The sequence below is a fragment of the Ammospiza nelsoni genome, chromosome 4, assembly GCF_027579445.1.
Source record: "Ammospiza nelsoni isolate bAmmNel1 chromosome 4, bAmmNel1.pri, whole genome shotgun sequence".
NCBI classification, from domain to species: Eukaryota; Metazoa; Chordata; class Aves; order Passeriformes; family Passerellidae; genus Ammospiza; species Ammospiza nelsoni.
The window spans coordinates 7,274,227-7,289,858 of NC_080636.1; the positions used below are offsets into that span (position 1 = coordinate 7,274,227).

General features: G+C 56.5%; 1 protein-coding gene across 1 annotated transcript; it reads left to right on the top strand.

Moving 5' to 3' along the window:
* Positions 1-80: 80 nt before the first annotated feature.
* On the top strand, positions 81-15,231 carry CCT7 (chaperonin containing TCP1 subunit 7). Its single transcript, XM_059471162.1, has 12 exons — positions 81-133; positions 1,684-1,837; positions 3,290-3,396; positions 4,107-4,232; positions 5,188-5,240; positions 6,661-6,832; positions 7,794-7,958; positions 8,752-8,940; positions 9,426-9,523; positions 9,841-9,973; positions 11,345-11,551; positions 14,216-15,231. Exons 1-12 carry the CDS (start codon positions 128-130, stop codon positions 14,444-14,446), a joined length of 1,641 nt encoding a protein of 546 aa, XP_059327145.1. The 5' UTR covers positions 81-127; the 3' UTR covers positions 14,447-15,231.
* The last annotated feature ends 401 nt before the right edge of the window (positions 15,232-15,632 follow it).

Consider the following 15,632-nt stretch of genomic DNA (forward strand, 5'->3'; position numbering starts at 1 on the left):
ACATTTCCCCACGCTGCGCGCCCTCTTCCTTCCCTGCCAAATTGTGATCCCTCCCTCGGCCCGCCCCCGGGAAGGTTCTGGGCGTGCGCGGTGCATTGTGGGGGGCCGGGAGCGAGCAGCCGCCGCGATGATGGTGAGTGACCCGCGCCATCCGCCGCCATCCACCGCTGTCCCCGCGTCCCGCCGCTCTGCCCGGGCCGGGGCGCTCCCCCCGGGCCCCAGGGAGCGCCTGTGGCGGGGTCACGGCGGGCCGGGCCGCGCGGATGGAGCCGCCCCGGCGCGCAGGCCTGGCGGTACTCGGGCAGTGCCGCGCCCGCTGGAGCCGGAGCCGGAGCCGGAGCCGGGCTGCCCTGGCTACAGGCAGCGGGCAGCGGGCAGCCCCGAGCTCCGTCCCGCTCCGGAGCCTCCCCACGGCCCGGTCCTGCCCCCGCAGCCCCCTCCGGCTCCAGCTCCGCGGTGATGCGGGAGGTGTGTCCAGCCTGGTTTCCCCGGGGACAAACGGGTCCTTTTCCCTTGGGGTTCCTGCTCTGCTGGGTGTGGAGGAAAGCTGTGCGGTTTATTCCACAGAATCTTTCCGAGTTTCAGGGGTGACAGAATAGTCAGGGCTGGAGATTATTCGGCTCTACCCCCTGCCCAGGCAGGGTCACCTGGAGCAGGTGACACAGGAATGTCTCCAGGTGGGTTTGGGATGTCTCTAGGGGGACACTCCAGGCCCTCCCTGTGCAGCTGTCCCAGGGCTCTGTCACCCTCCATGGCAAGAAGTTCTTCCTCGTGTTGAGGTGGAACTTCCTGTGTTTTAATTGATGTCCTGTTACTGGGCATCACCAAAAAGAGTCTGGCACCAACCTCTTGGCACTGCCTCGGAGAGATGTGTATGGATTGATGGGATCCCTCTCAGCCTTCCCTTCTGCAGCCTAAACAGGCCCAGCTCCTCCTAGGAGGGATGCTGCAGATCCCAAGGATGTTCTTTTTGCCCATCACTGCACCCAGATGCTCCAGAGCCCCAGGATGTTCTTTGTGCCCATCACTGAACCTGTGCAGTAGCTCCTTTTATTGTGCCTGTGCCCCTCAGTGCACCAAGCACATTTCAGTTCTGCTCTGTGCCTCCCAGCAGCTGTTCTGTGCCAGTGCATCCCAAATTTGGGCACTGTTTGGGCTTTGCCTGAGCTCTGCCTGTGAGATGGGTGCAGCACTCATGGGATCGTTTGGGTTGGAAGGGACCTTAAATCCCATCCAGTGCCACCCCTGCCATGGCAAGGACACCTCCCACTGTCCAGGCTGCTCCAGCCCCAATGTCCAACCTGGCCTTGGGCACTGCCAGGGATGCAGGGGCAGCCACAGCTGCTCTGGTGCTTCCACCACCCAGACTTGTTTGGTTCCTCAGTGTCTCTGTAGTTCCTGCACGCTCTGTCTCGTCCAGGCCACAACCTCAGTGGTTCTGCCCCAAAGAACCCCCTGTTGGTTTTGGGACAGTCCCTGTGTATCCCTGAGCCTGTGGTGGAGCAGTTTTGAATTCCCAGTGCTGTGGGAGCAGTGGAAAGCATCAGGGTGGTGTGGGGCAGAGGAATTACACCGAGTCTGTATTTTTGGCCTTGTTCCTGCACTCTCCTGTCTTGTGGGCTGTCAGGAGTTTTCTGTGGGTCCCTGGGCTCAGGCTAACAGCTGTGCTGTGCTCCCCTGCAGCCAACACCGGTTATCCTGCTGAAGGAGGGCACGGACACCTCGCAGGGCATCCCGCAGCTGGTCAGCAACATCAACGCCTGCCAGGTGATCGCCGAGGCCGTGCGCACCACGCTGGGCCCGCGCGGCATGGACAAGCTCATCGTGGATGACAGGGGTGGGTATGGTGTGTGTGCTGGGCACCACTGAGCCTGGCTGGGCCATCTGGGGCAGCACTGAGCCTGGCTGGGCCATCTGGGGCACTCAAACCCATCTGTGGCAGCCCTGAGCCTGGCTGGGCCATCTGGGGCACTCAAACCCATCTGGGGCAGCCCCAGCCCCTGCCAGGCTCGGCTCTCACAGCAGAGTGAGACTGTGACTCTCAGTGTCACTACAACACCTCATTGTGCCCTGTAGGAGGCAGGAGGATTGCCAGTCCAGCCTGAGAATTCCCTGATTGCTCCCCTGGGGAGATGCAGAGTCAGGGGATGTGGTGCCTGGTGAAGGCTGCCATAGGACAGAGACCAGAGTTAAAGAATAAAGCAGGAATTTATTAAAAGGATCTCCTCAATGGATCCACCTTGAGCAGCACAAGAGCCCAGCCAGGGCTGCATCCAAGATGAACCAAAATGGTCCCAAAATGAACCCAGGATGACCCAAAATTGTCCCAAAATGCACGAGCGCTCCGGGGATCTGTCACTGTGATCAGTTCTGCTCCATTAGCACCTTGCAGTTCATTGTCCCATTGCAGCTTTAGCCCATGCAGTCCCACCCTGCTTGTTTTTCTCTCTCAGCCCACGGTGTTTGTGCTCTTGAGATTAGGGTCATTTGTCCTTGGTCCCCAGCTGGAGGAGGAATTGTTTTGTCTCCCTGCTCTGTGCACAGAGCTCTGCATCCCCATATGTGAACTTCAGACTCACACACTAAAGCAGCACAGAATCTGAAAAATAGAAAAGCTCAAACTGGAGGCATCAGCTGAATGCATCCAGTGTAAGTCTGTGCCAGACAGGAGAAGCAGAAAGGCTTGAACCTTGCTTCAGGCATTTTTGGTCACCTCTATTTTTAAATGAGGCTCATAACACCTGTGGAGTTACTCAGCAGTTGTGACTGAGTGTGAGGTCAGTGGATGTTCCTGGGTTGATTTTTAAACTTTTTTTTTTGGAGAGTGATTTAAGAGATGAGCTTTGCCATCACTCTGAAAAGACTTGTATGAAGTCACCAAACTCGTTATTTATTATTTTTGTTGCTGAAGGGTGGAGTGAAAAGGCTTAGTATTGTCTTTAAATAGTTTTTACAGATAGGAACTGTAATAAATCCTTGTTCAAAAGGATAATTTGATTTAAATTTCTCCTATGATAACTAATATGATTTCTAGGCTCTTTGTTCATGAGAGTCTCAGACTAGAATATGGTTTTATTTGTCTGGGGAGGCCTTTGAGAAGAGGGAAGTGAATTCCAAACCTTTGTTGGTGTGGAAAGTTGTTCTGCTCTCAGACTGACTTCACTGAACCTGCTCCAGAAATGGGCTGACAGGACTCAGTTCTGGCGGAGCAGAGGAACCTGCTGGGATCTCCTGAGAGCCCCTGTTGGTATAAAGCTGCCTTTAACTTCCTTTCCTCCATGAACCCCAGGCAAAGCCACCATCTCCAACGATGGGGCCACCATCCTGAAGCTGCTGGACGTCGTGCACCCGGCCGCCAAGACCTTGGTGGACATTGCCAAGTCCCAGGATGCCGAGGTGGGAGGGGAGCCTGGCTGTGCCTGGGGGGTGAACAGGGAGCAGCCTGAGTGCCACTGCTGTCCTGGCTCAGTGTCAGCTCTGGGAATTGCTCTGGGAGTGCTGGGGTTTGTTCTGCCTGCTCTGGAGCCAGGCTGGCAGAGCTGGGAATGTGCCCCTGGAGAAGGGAAAAATCCAGGGGATCCTCAGAGTCCCTGAAGGGGCTCCAGGAGAGCTGGAGAGGGACTGGGGACAAGGGATGGAGGGACAGGAGCCAGGGAATGGCTCCCACTGGGAAAGGGGAGATTGGGCTGGGATCTTGGCAAGGAATTGCTGGCTGGGAGGGTGGGCAGGGGCTGGGCTGGAATTCCCAGATTAGCTGTGGCTGCCCCTGGATCGCTGGCAGTGCCCAAGACCAGGTTCAGCGGGGTTTGGAGCAATGTTGGATGGCAGAAGGTGTCCCTGCCCATGGCAAAGAGTGGCACTGGATGAGCTTTGAGGTCTCTTCCCACCCAGACCACTCTGAATCAATGAGGAATTCAGCCACAAATCTGTGAGCAGAGAAAATCCTGAGCTCTGGTTTCCCTGGAAGCTCTGGAGTGGTTTTGCAGCGGCTCTCAGGTGGTGGCACGGCGTGGGGGTGGCACAGTGTGAGAGTGACACAGCGTGGGGGTGACACAGCATGAGGATGTCACAGCATGGGTGTGACACAGTGTCCCCTGTCCCTGCAGGTGGGTGATGGCACCACGTCTGTGACCCTGCTGGCAGCTGAGTTCCTGAAGCAGGTGAAGCCCTACGTGGAGGAGGGGCTCCATCCCCAGATCATCATCCGCGCCTTCCGCACGGCCACCCAGCTGGTGAGGCACAGGGACACGGCTCCCTGGGGACAGGTGTGGCAGCCCCAGGGCTAGGGACACCCTGCCAGGGACAGGGACAGCCCACTGGGGAATGGGTATGACGGTGTTCACAGGGGTCTTAGAATGAGGGAAGAGACGAGCATCTGACTCCACGTTTCAGAAGGCTGATTTATTATTTTATCATATATATTACATTAAAACTATACTAAAAGAATAGAAGAAAGGATTTCATCAGAAGGCTGGCTAAGAATAGAATAGCCAAGAATGATAACAAAAGCTTGTGTCTTGGACAGTCTGAGCCAGCTGATTGTGATTAGCCATTAATTAGAAACAACCACATGAGACCAATCACAGATGCACCTGTTGCATTCCACAGCAGCACATAACCATTGTTTACATTTTGTTCCTGAGGCCTCTCAGCTTCTCAGGAGGAAAAATCCTAAGGAAAGAATTTTTCATAAAATGTCTGTGACGGCGTGGGGAGTGCCAGCAGCCATCTCTGCTGCCCCCTGCCAGCAGCACTGCCCCTCCTGTGCCAGGCCTGCTGTTAGCAGTCCCTGCCTCTGGAGTGCTCTCTCTTCCTTTGGGTTTTCTCCCAAGGAATAAATGTCAAAACTCATTTCCCATTCCCCTGCTCCTCCTGTTCTCTGCTGCTTCTTAGTAACCTGTGTGTTTCCTGGAGCCTCTTGGTCCCATTAAGCTGATTTTTGGAGGTTCACTCCTCAATAGCCCTTTGATTCCCAGGGTCTCTGCTGAAAGCAGAAGCAGCAGAGCAGCTCTGAGCCTCCTCCCCCTCCTCAGATATTGGTGTATTCCTTGGAATTATTGTACTGGCAGGGGTGGAATAATTTAAACACTCGGAGCTTCAGTGACGTTGGTGCCGAGAACAAAAGATAAAACACAAAGAGAGAGGTTGGAGCATAAATCATTAATCCAGCTGTTGCCTTTTTGCCAGGCTGTGAACAAGATCAAAGACATTGCTGTCTCTGTGAAGAAGGAGGATAAAGAGTAAGTTCTCCTTAGAGGTGACCTGGTTGTGCTCTGGGCTCTGACTGCTGTGAGGGTGCTCCTGCATTCTGTGGCTCTGGCTGACATTTCCTGGGACCTGCAGCCCCACCAGGGGTTATTCCCAGTTCCCCTGGAATTCCCTGCTCCTGCAGGGGCAGTGCTGTGCTCCCACCTGGCTGCAGGGATGATGTAGGGCAGTGCTTCCCAGTGCTCATGGAGGAAGCTGGGCACCAAAATAAGTGGCCTGATTTCTTTTTTGCTGCTGTGGACTCTTGGAGCTCTTGCTGCAGTCAGTGGCAGTGTTAAATCTCAGCATTCCCTGAGGATCAGATCCCCTTTTAGCTGTCACACACCAAGGTAGATAGCTGATAGCAGTGATCCCTTCAGCTGAGCTGAGAATACTGGAGTTCCTTTTCTCCCTGGATTTTAAGCTCTTGTCCACTTGACCTTGCTGATACCTGCAGTTAATTAGAAATATTTCAACTGCATAAGCATCTTGAATAAACCAAAATGGGTTGTCCAAACCAAATTCTTAAAAAATTCTGGAAAAAAAAAAAACCAAATGTGGTCCTGTGATTGGAAATAGAGTGGTTCCCATGGGGGACAGACAGAGCCTGGCAGCTGGATCCACATCTCCCTGGTGTCTCTGTGTCACCCACTGCTGCACGTGTATTACCTGAGTTAGTACTTCAGGGAATGTGAACCCTGCCTTTGGAGCGTTTCAGGAACATCTTCCTGCCTTGTGATGAAGGAAAGCACCTGCTCTTTTCTGGTTTTAGGTGCATGAAAGTCAGTCAGCTTTGTCAGTGCTGGGCTGATGCTTGAGCTCTGGAAAGGAGATTGGCATTTGTCAGTCTGGGATTTGTGCCTCGTTCTCCCCATGGACAGGAGGGAGCTGATATTTGCCTGTGTCAGAGGGGATTTTGGGCCCCTCATGACAAGACAGACCCTGAGGGGCTGGAGTGTGGCCAGGGCAGGGAACGGAGCTGGGAAGGGGCTGCAGAATCCCCGAGGGAGCTGGGCAGGGGCTCAGCCTGGAGCAAAGGAGGCTCAGGGGGCCCTTGTGGCTCTGCACAGCTCCTGCCAGGAGGGCACAGCCAGGGGGTCGGGCTCTGCTCCAGGGAACAGGGACAGGAGCAGAGGGAACGGCCTCAGGGGAGGGTCTGGGTGGACAGTGGCGAAATTGCTCATGGAAAGGGCAGAGCTGGAGTCCCCATCTCTGCAGGGATTTCAGAGCCCTGTGGCTGTGGCACCTGGGGACATGGGGCACTGGTGGCCTTGGCAGTGCTGGACTGAATTATCTTAAAGTTATTTTCCAACCAAAGCTGTGATTGACAAAGCCACATACGGTGTTTGGGGCTTGTGAAAAGGTCTGGCAGGTGACCAAACCTTTGTTTTTCCTTTCCTTCCCTTCCTGCAGTGAGCAGAGGAGTCTCCTGGAAAAGTGTGCAGCCACAGCCCTGAGCTCCAAGCTCATCTCCCAGAGCAAGGAGTTTTTCTCCAAGATGGTTGTAGATGCTGTGATGATGTTGGATGACTTGTTGCAGCTCAAGATGATCGGGATAAAGAAGGTGCAAGGAGGAGCTCTGGAAGTAAGTGCTGGAGCCTTCCTGAAGGGGTGGGAGACAGAGATCCCAGCTCTGGTGGTGCCTTGCCTCTAGCAGAAGTGCAGCCTAGTTTGACAGGGCCTGCTGGGGAATTCCCAGAGTGGAGCAAAGCTGCTGGTGTGAGAAGGAAGCTCAGCAGGGTTTCTTTTCCATAGGTAGGGTTTCTGGTTTTTGAGCTAAATACACTCCTCACTTCACTGCAGCAAAAGTTGTTACTGATGAAATTCCATCTATCTCTCTACAAAATTTTTTTTTTTTGTGAGAAGTCTTTGTTACTTCTGGATCCAAAACCCTGGTTGCATGTAGGATTACTGGGATGGGAAAAATGCAAGGCAAACCTCATGAAGCTGATTCAGTGGTGGGCAGGGCAGGTGGGATGTGTGGTTTATGCTTCAGTGCTGGAGAACCTGTTGTGTCTGGGACTGCACCTAGATATGTGGTAGGGGATTGTACACAACCCCTGTTTGGAGGGAGATTCAGATCCTGATTTCTTCACCCAGGAAATCAAGGAGCTCATGCCAGGGAATGGTGTTGGACAGGGCTGTCCTGCTGCAGAAAATCCAGGAGGTGGTGGTGGAGCTTGGAAAGACAAACCAGAGCAAAAACCAGCCCCCAGTGGGGCTGTGGATGAGAAATATCCAAAAGTTCAAAGGGGAGGAATGGGAGAGAGATCAGGGAGAGAACTGAGGGTTCTGTTCCTTGATCTTCAGGTTGTGTGAGGAGGTTTTGGCTGTGGAGTTTTGAGGGGTAGAGAGGAAGCTGCTTTTGTGAGCTGAAAGAAATGCTTGTTGCTTATTTCCTCTAAAAGTGGGTTAATCAAAGGAGACAGTGCAGGGAAGGCTTTGTAAATGGGGCCTCTGGAGCAGGGAGTGTCCTGTGGGAGTTGTTATTAACCCTGTGTAGGAAGCCTTGGGGGCTGAGCCTGAGGCAAATCCCTGTGTTCCAGGACTCACAGCTGGTGGCTGGAGTTGCCTTTAAGAAAACCTTCTCCTACGCTGGCTTTGAGATGCAGCCCAAGAAGTACCAGTCCCCCAAAATCGCCCTGCTCAACGTGGAGCTGGAGCTCAAGGCTGAGAAGGACAACGCCGAGGTCAGAGTCAACACGGTGGAGGTAAGAGCTCCCCTGGCCTGCTTCCTTCTCCTGTCACACCTGGGGCTGCTCATCCCCTGGGAGGGGTGAGATGGGAGGGCTGGAGCCAGGCTGGAGAGCTGGGAATGCTCCCCTGGAGAAGGGAAAACTCCAGGGAATCCTCAAGAGTCCCTGAAGGGGCTCCAGGAGAGCTGGAGAGGGACTGGGGACAAGGCCTGCAGGGACAGGAGCCAGGGAATGGCTCCCACTGGGAAAGGGGAGATTGGGCTGGGATCTTGGCAAGGAATTGCTGGCTGGGAGGGTGGGCAGGGGCTGGGCTGGAATTCCCAGATTAGCTGTGGCTGCCCCATCACTGGGAGTGTCAAGGTGAGTTTAGATGGGGCTTGGAGCCCCCTGGGATAGTGGAAGGTGTCCCTGCCCTGGCAGGTGTTGGAACTGGAGGGGCTTTAAGACATCCTTCCCCACCCAAACCATTCCATGATAAATGAGTTTGCCTTTGCCCGTCCTTCACCTTTGCAAACACCTGGTGGGCTGTGCTGCCCGGGGTCCAGCAGGCTGGGAAGCTCAGCAGGGTCAGGACACGTTGGTGAGCTGTCCCTGTGCCCCAGCTGTGCTGAGCCACCAGCTCTGGGTGATTGCCTTGGGCCTTGCAAGGCCAGCTGACCCAGCATGCCTGGAGAGCTGCAGGAGCTCCTGGGGCTGCAGCAGCCATTGGGCAGTGCCATGGGACAGGGCCCTCCCTCGTGACTCTGTGCCAGGGCTGCACGTGGGGCATCCCCTGGCACAGGAACACCTGTCCCCTGTCCTCTTCCAGGACTACCAGGCCATCGTGGATGCAGAGTGGAACATCTTGTATGACAAACTGGACAAAATCCACAAGTCAGGAGCCAAGGTGGTGCTGTCCAAGCTGGCCATAGGGGACGTGGCCACGCAGTACTTCGCAGACAGGGACATGTTCTGTGCCGGCCGTGTCCCCGAGGAGGATCTCAAGAGGACCATGATGGTGAGCTCCCCTGTCTTGAGGAAAGCCTTTGGAAAGTTCTGGCACCCCAGGCTGGGCATTCCCAAGCTGCTCTCACTGCTCCTCACAAGGGTTTGAAAGGACAAGGCTGTTCCTCGTGGGGTGAGCACTCACACCCTGGCAGCCTGGTGTTACATATAAAGATATGATCAGTGCATCAGTAGAGATTTATTTTCCTGAGTTCTTCCCTGTTCCATCATGAGTGGGTTTTTTCCTGAGCTTTCTTTGTGTATCTCCTGGACTCTGGAGCCTGTGAGTCAGCACCTTGAAGCTGCATAAATTTATTTTGCTGTTGAGGGTTGGCCTGGATCCATGGGAAGGGAAGGAGGGAGCAGTGTTTTCCTGAATCTGCAGGATGGGTTTGCACCAGCTCAGCATCTGGGCTGTCCCTGGAGAGTGGAGCTTGCTGGGAGGTTGGTGTGGGCTGTCAGCAGTGCTAATTCCATGTTTGTCCGCATTCCCTGCAGGCTTGTGGGGGATCCATCCAGACCAGTGTCAATGCCCTGTCAGATGATGTGCTGGGCCGCTGTGAGCTCTTTGAGGAGACCCAGATTGGGGGAGAGAGGTAAAAACACCAGCTGCAAACCCTTCCCTGTCAGTGCAGGAGAATCTGGGGATGGTACCCTGGGGTCTTTCCAGTTCTGTTTGGGGCTGGCTGCTGCCCTCTGTGCTCCTGCCAAGTGCAAACTGGGAGCACCAGTTCAGTGTGAGCCCCTGGCAGCAGGAAGAGAACGGATTTTCCTGGATTATGTGGAACGTCACTTCTGTGTTCCCTGGCCCTGCTCCTCCTTGGTCCCTAGGGGCTGTGAGAGGGACATGGCTGCAGGGCTGGCTCTGTCCCACAATGCAGCAGCTTCTCCATGCCCACTCTCCCTGTGGCAGGTACAACTTTTTCACGGGCTGCCCCAAGGCCAAGACGTGCACCATCATCCTGCGCGGGGGCGCCGAGCAGTTCATGGAGGAGACCGAGCGCTCCCTGCACGACGCCATCATGATCGTCAGGAGGGCCATCAAGGTGAGCCTGGCCCCTGCCCTGCCCTCCCTGCACACCTCACACACCAGAGCTTGGCTGAGGGCTCTGCACAGGGAGCACATCCCGTGGAGTCACTCGAGTGCAGTTCCTTGGCTGGCTCACCATGGCTCTGGCAGTGTTTGCAGCTGCTCTCCAGGCATGCCTGGGTTCTGCCTGCACTTCTGTGCAGCTGTGCCTCGTGCTTGCTCCATTTCCACCTTAAAGGGAGCAAGCTTCTGGCTGTACTGGGTGGAGCTTCAGGAGCTGGAACAGCAGATTGATGGAACATGTGTGTCCATGCCCATAGAGCCACTTGCCCCTCTCTTGGTGCCCAGTCTGAGGGCATGACAGTCCCCTGGCTCTGAGGGCAGGCTGGGGGCACCAAGAGAAGTCCAAGGTCTCTCTGGATGTGTGTTTGATCCTGAGTCACACTGCCAAGCTGTGGATGTTTCTGGGTTACACAAAAACGTGTTGCTGTAGGAAGGGTTTCTGGTTAAAAGCATCTCTGAGGCTGCATGTCCTGAGGGGCTGGGGAGAAGCATATCAGGAGTTTTGGAGCTGTTGCTTCTAGAAAGAACATCCTGATCTTCCTCTTGAAAAAGCAGAACTGAGCTGCAAGATCCTACTGCCATTATCTTTAGTTTTGGACACTTTATGAGAGTGAGGAAGCTTCCCTGGCCTGAGTGAGCTGCCATCCCTCCCTTTGGGTGTAGTGTCCCCAAACCCCCCTTTTCCTGTGCACAGCTGGGCTGAGCTGCTGGAGCTGCCACTGGAGGTTCTTGGTGTGTCCCTGCTGCTGCTGTCAGACAGTCCCAGGGACAGCAGTGCCGGGGCTGTGGGCTGGCAGGGCTGTGGGCTGGCAGGGCTGTGCATTGCCATGGGCAGTCAGAGCTGTGCATTGCCAGGAGCCTGCAGGGCTGTGCATTGTCCAGAGCCTGCAGGGCTGTGCATTGCTCTGAGCTGGCAGAACTGTGGGTTGCCATGCCTGCAGGGCTGTGCATTGCTAGGATCTGGCAGGGCTGTGCGTTGCCATGGACTGTGCATTGCCAGGAGCCTGCAGGGCTGTGCATTGCCATAGGCTGGCAGGGCAGTGCATTGCTATGGGCTGGCAGGGCTGTGCATTGCCATCGGCTGTGGATTGTTCTGAGCTGGCAGGGCTGTGCCTTGCCATGCCTGCAGGGCTGTGCATTGCTAGGAGCTGTGCATTGCTCTGAGCTGGCAGGGCTGTGCCTTGCCATGCCTGCAGGGCTGTGCATTGCTAGGAGCTGTGCATTGCTCTGAGCTGGCAGGGCTGTGCATTGCCATGGGCTGTGCATTGCCAGGAGCCTGCAGAGCCCTGACAGAGCCCTGTGCTGTGCCTGTCCCTCCCTGCAGAACGACTCGGTGGTGGCGGGCGGCGGCGCCATCGAGATGGAGCTCTCCAAGTTCCTGCGGGATTACTCGCGCACCATCCCGGGCAAGCAGCAGCTGCTGATCGGCGCCTACGCCAAGGCCCTGGAGATCATCCCCCGGCAGCTGTGCGACAACGCCGGCTTCGACGCCACCAACATCCTCAACAAGCTGCGCGCCAAGCACGCCCAGGTACGGCTGGGGTCTGCCTGAACAGACAGGTGGCTGCTGGGGACGGCAGGGACTTCCCCTGAATGGAAAATGCAAACCCCCTCCCTCCAAATTATTGTATTTTTGAAATTAAAGGGTTCTCAGGTGAAGATATGCCAATAGGAATAACAGTTCTTTACTAGGAAAATTAAAAATACAAGTGCAATAGCACAAAACAACCCTGCCAGAATTAGAAATGGACCTGGCCCCCTGTGTGTCAGGGAGGTGACTCAGCCCCATCCCATGGGGGCTCAGCCCTCCTGCAGTGCCAGCTGTGGCTCTGCTGCAGCTGCCAAGGGGGGAGTTTTCCTCTGCAGCTCCAGGGCTGCTGGAGATGGGCCTGGGCTCCCTCTGGCAATGCAGGGCAGCAGAAAGCTGCTCCTCTGGGAATGCAGTGGGCAAAGGCTGCTGGGGTGTCCCAAACCTCAGATTTGATCCAGGTAGGAATACTTGACTCCTCCCCTGGGCAGAGCATCTCCCCATGGGATGGTGGAACTTGATCAGCCATGCAGGGACACTCACAGCAGATAATTAATAATTAATGCCCCATTAACAGACATTATTTCCTGGAAGGAGGGTTGGTTGTGGAAGAGATAAAGAAAATTGCCCAGTGAACAGCAGATAACTGCCCCACCTCTGACAGGTGCAATAGAATACACACCCTCAGCTGCATCTTTCAGCCTCAGACAGGCAGGCATCCCAGAGGCAGTGTGTGTGTGTGTGTGGTTCCTTTGTCCCCAGTTCCCTCCTGGAGCCTGTCAGAGCTGGTGTAGCTCAGCTGAGCCTGTGTTGGAGCCGTGTCCCCTTTGATTAAGCACCGTGTTTGTTTCACATCAGGTGTGGGCCTGGCACAGGTGGCTATAAATGGAAAGGAGCTGATTTCCCTTTGATCCCAGCTGTCGGGTGACTTCCTGAGCTGGGAGTTCTGATTTGCTCCTTAAAAACTCATCATTTGTCAGGAAGGAGCTGCTGTGTTAAACATTTAAGGAAGCAGAGTGCAGGAGCTGGCTGAGCTGAGCATTTTACACAGGAGCTGCAGGCTGAAGGTCTTGTGGAGATCACAGCTCCAGGGCTTGGAGGTTGTCCCTCGGGTTTTGTCACTCCCAGCAGTTTCAGCCTGCTGCTGGTGTGGGGCTTGGAGGGTGCCCCAAAATGAGGGTGCAGAAGCAGGCAGTGAGGCAGCAGCAGAGGGGAGTCAGGCCTGTGAGGCTCCTGCAGCTTCATGGCAGGGCTGCCCAGGGAGGTTTGGAGTCCCCATCCCTGGAGGTGTCCAGGGGAGAGCTGGAGGTGGCACTCAGGGCTCTGGGCTGGGGACAAGGTGGGGATGGGGCACAGCTGGGACTGGATGGTCTGGGAGGGCTTTTCCAGCCTCGGTGACTCTGTGATCCCAAACTGGAAGGAGCCTCCTCTTCATGAGGCACTGCTGGCACTGGTGGCTGAAAGCAAAGGCTGCTCAGCTTGGATTTCTTGTGTTTTCCTCACAGTGGAACATGAGGGAGGCTCCAGCCTCTCCCTTCACCTTTGCCCGGCCCAAGTCCCACCCAGCCCCATGACCAGTCCCTGTCCCCTTTGTCCCCTCTGTCCCCTCTGCCCTCTCAGAGTGGGATGGGACACTGTGTCCCTCTGTCCCTCAGGGCAGGATATGGCACTGATCCCTGTTCCCTCTGTCCCTCAGCAGGATGTGGCACTGATCGCTGTCCCTCAGAGTGGAATCTGGCACCAGTCTCTGTCCCTCTGTCTCTCAGAGCAGGATGTGGCACTGATCCTGTCTCTCTGTCGCCCAGGGTGGGATGTGTCACTGATCTCTGTCCCTCTGTCTCCAGAGCAGGCTGTGGCACTGATCTGTCCCTCAGGACAGGATGTGGCACTGATCCCTGTCCCTCAGAGAGGGATGTGGCACTGATCCCTGTCTCTCTGTCCCTCAGAGCAGCCTGTGGCACTGACCTGTCCCTCTGTCTGTCCCCAGAGCAGCCTGTGGCACTGACCTGTCCCTCTGTCTGTCCCCAGGGCGGGATGTGGCACTGATCTGTCCTTCTGTCTGTCCCCAGGGCAGGATGTGTCACTGACCTGTCCCTCTGTCTGTCCCCAGAGTGGGATGTGTCACTGACCTGTCCTTCTGTCTGTCCCCAGGGCGGGATGTGGCACTGATCTGTCCCTCTGTCTGTCCCCAGGGCGGGATGTGGCACTGATCTGTCCCTCTGTCCCGCAGCAGGCTGTGGCACTGACCTGTCCCTCTGTCCCCCAGGGTGGGATGTGGCACTGATCCCTGTCCCTCAGAGAGGGATGTGGCACTGATCCCTGTCCCCTCTGTCCCTCAGAGCAGCCTTTGTCACTGATCTGTCCCTCTGTCTGTCCCCAGAGCAGCCTGTGGCACTGACCTGTCCCTCTGTCTGTCCCCAGAGCAGCCTGTGGCACTGACCTGTCCCTCTGTCTATCCCCAGAGCGAGATGTGGCACTGACCTGTCCCTCTGTCCCCAGAGCAGCCTGTGGCACTGACCTGTCCCTCTGTCTGTCCCCAGAGCAGCCTGTGTCACTGATCTGTCCCTCTGTCCCCAGAGCGGGATGTGGCACTGACCTGTCCCTCTGTCTGTCTGTCCCCGGAGCGGGATGTGGCGCTGATCTGTCCCTCTGTCTGTCTGTCCCCAGGGCGGGATGTGGTACGGCGTGGACGTGACCAACGAGGACATCGCTGACAATTTCCAGGCGTGCGTGTGGGAGCCGGCCGTGGTGCGCATCAACGCTCTGACGGCCGCCTCGGAGGCCGCGTGCCTCATCGTGTCCGTGGACGAGACCATCCGCAACCCACGCTCCAGCGTGGAGCCTGCCGGGGCTGCTGGGGCCCGCGGCCGTGCCCGTGCCCGGCCCCACAACCACTGAGAGCTCCTGGAAACCCGTGGGGATCGGCAGCTGCTCCTTCCCCTTCCCAGGGCTGGCAGCCCCACAGCCACCGAAAGCTCCTGGAAACCCACGGGGATTGGCAGCTGCTCCTTCCCTGGCCAAGGGTGACAGCCCCGCACCCACTGAGCTCCTGGAAACCTGGGGGAACCAGCTGCTGCTCTGCCCCTGCAGAGAGCCCGGCCCCACAGCTACTGAGGGCCCCAAGAAACCCACTGGGATGAGCAGCTGCTCCTTCCCTGGCCAGGGCTGGCAGCCCCATGGGCACTGAGCAGCTGCTCCTTCCCCTGGCCAAGGGTGACAGCCCCACAGCCACTGAGAGCTGGAAACCCACGAGGATCAGCAGCTGCTCTGCCCCTGCAGGGAGCTGCCAGCCCCACAGCCACTGAGAGCTCCTGGAAACCTGCGGGGATCGGTGGCTGCTCCTGCCCCTGCAGAGAGCTGCCAGCCCTGGGCTGGGGGCAGTCACAGGCAGCTCCTGGCGCTGGCAGCTGCAGCCCTGGAGCTGCCCTGTGTGGCGCTGCCTCACTGGCCTGGGCATTCCCTCGGGAGCCTTGCCTCCTCAGGACCCTTCCTTCCCCAGGCTCCTTCTCTCCTGAGGACCCTTCGCTCCCTGGGGACCCTTCCCTCCTCAGGAGCATTCCCTCCCCTGGGCTGGAGCCAGCACAGGCAGGCTCTGGGGCCTATTTATGCTGGTTTGTGTTTTGTTCTGCTGGGCAGTTTGAAGCCAGGCTCCACCACAATAAAACGAGTTGGTCTCAGTGGCACTTGGTCTTGGCCTCTTCTCTGCCTCATTCCACACGGGGAGGCCTCAGGACTGGGGTTAGAAATGAACCTTTCAGGCTGGTTTTGGCCTTGTTTCAAAGCAGATGCTGTGCTGCAGAGCAGGGCGCACTCCTGGCACAGCCCAGGAGTGCTTCTAGGATGGAGCATCCCTGTGTGTGCTCTCAGATATTGCTCAGTGACATTTTAATTGGCTCTGCTCAATGGGGCATTTCCATTTTCCACTTTGCTTCATGGAAGGAGGTTTGGGCAGCCGCTGTGTGACTGCTCCAAGGATGGATCCAGGCATTTGGGGGGACTCAAACAGGAAAATGGTGCTGGGAGAATGAGGGGAGACTTGGGTCTGCTGGGTTACAAGTGTTAAAGGAGGACAGTGAAAGAAATA

What these genes read in the sequence shown, in the direction of transcription:
- CCT7 (XM_059471162.1), top strand. An exon ending in TGCAAGGAGGAGCTCTGGAA is followed by an intron (nt 6,833 to 7,793) that starts GTAAGTGCTGGA and finishes CCTGTGTTCCAG; the next exon opens with GACTCACAGCTGGTGGCTGG. An exon ending in ATCTCAAGAGGACCATGATG is followed by an intron (nt 8,941 to 9,425) that starts GTGAGCTCCCCT and finishes CATTCCCTGCAG; the next exon opens with GCTTGTGGGGGATCCATCCA.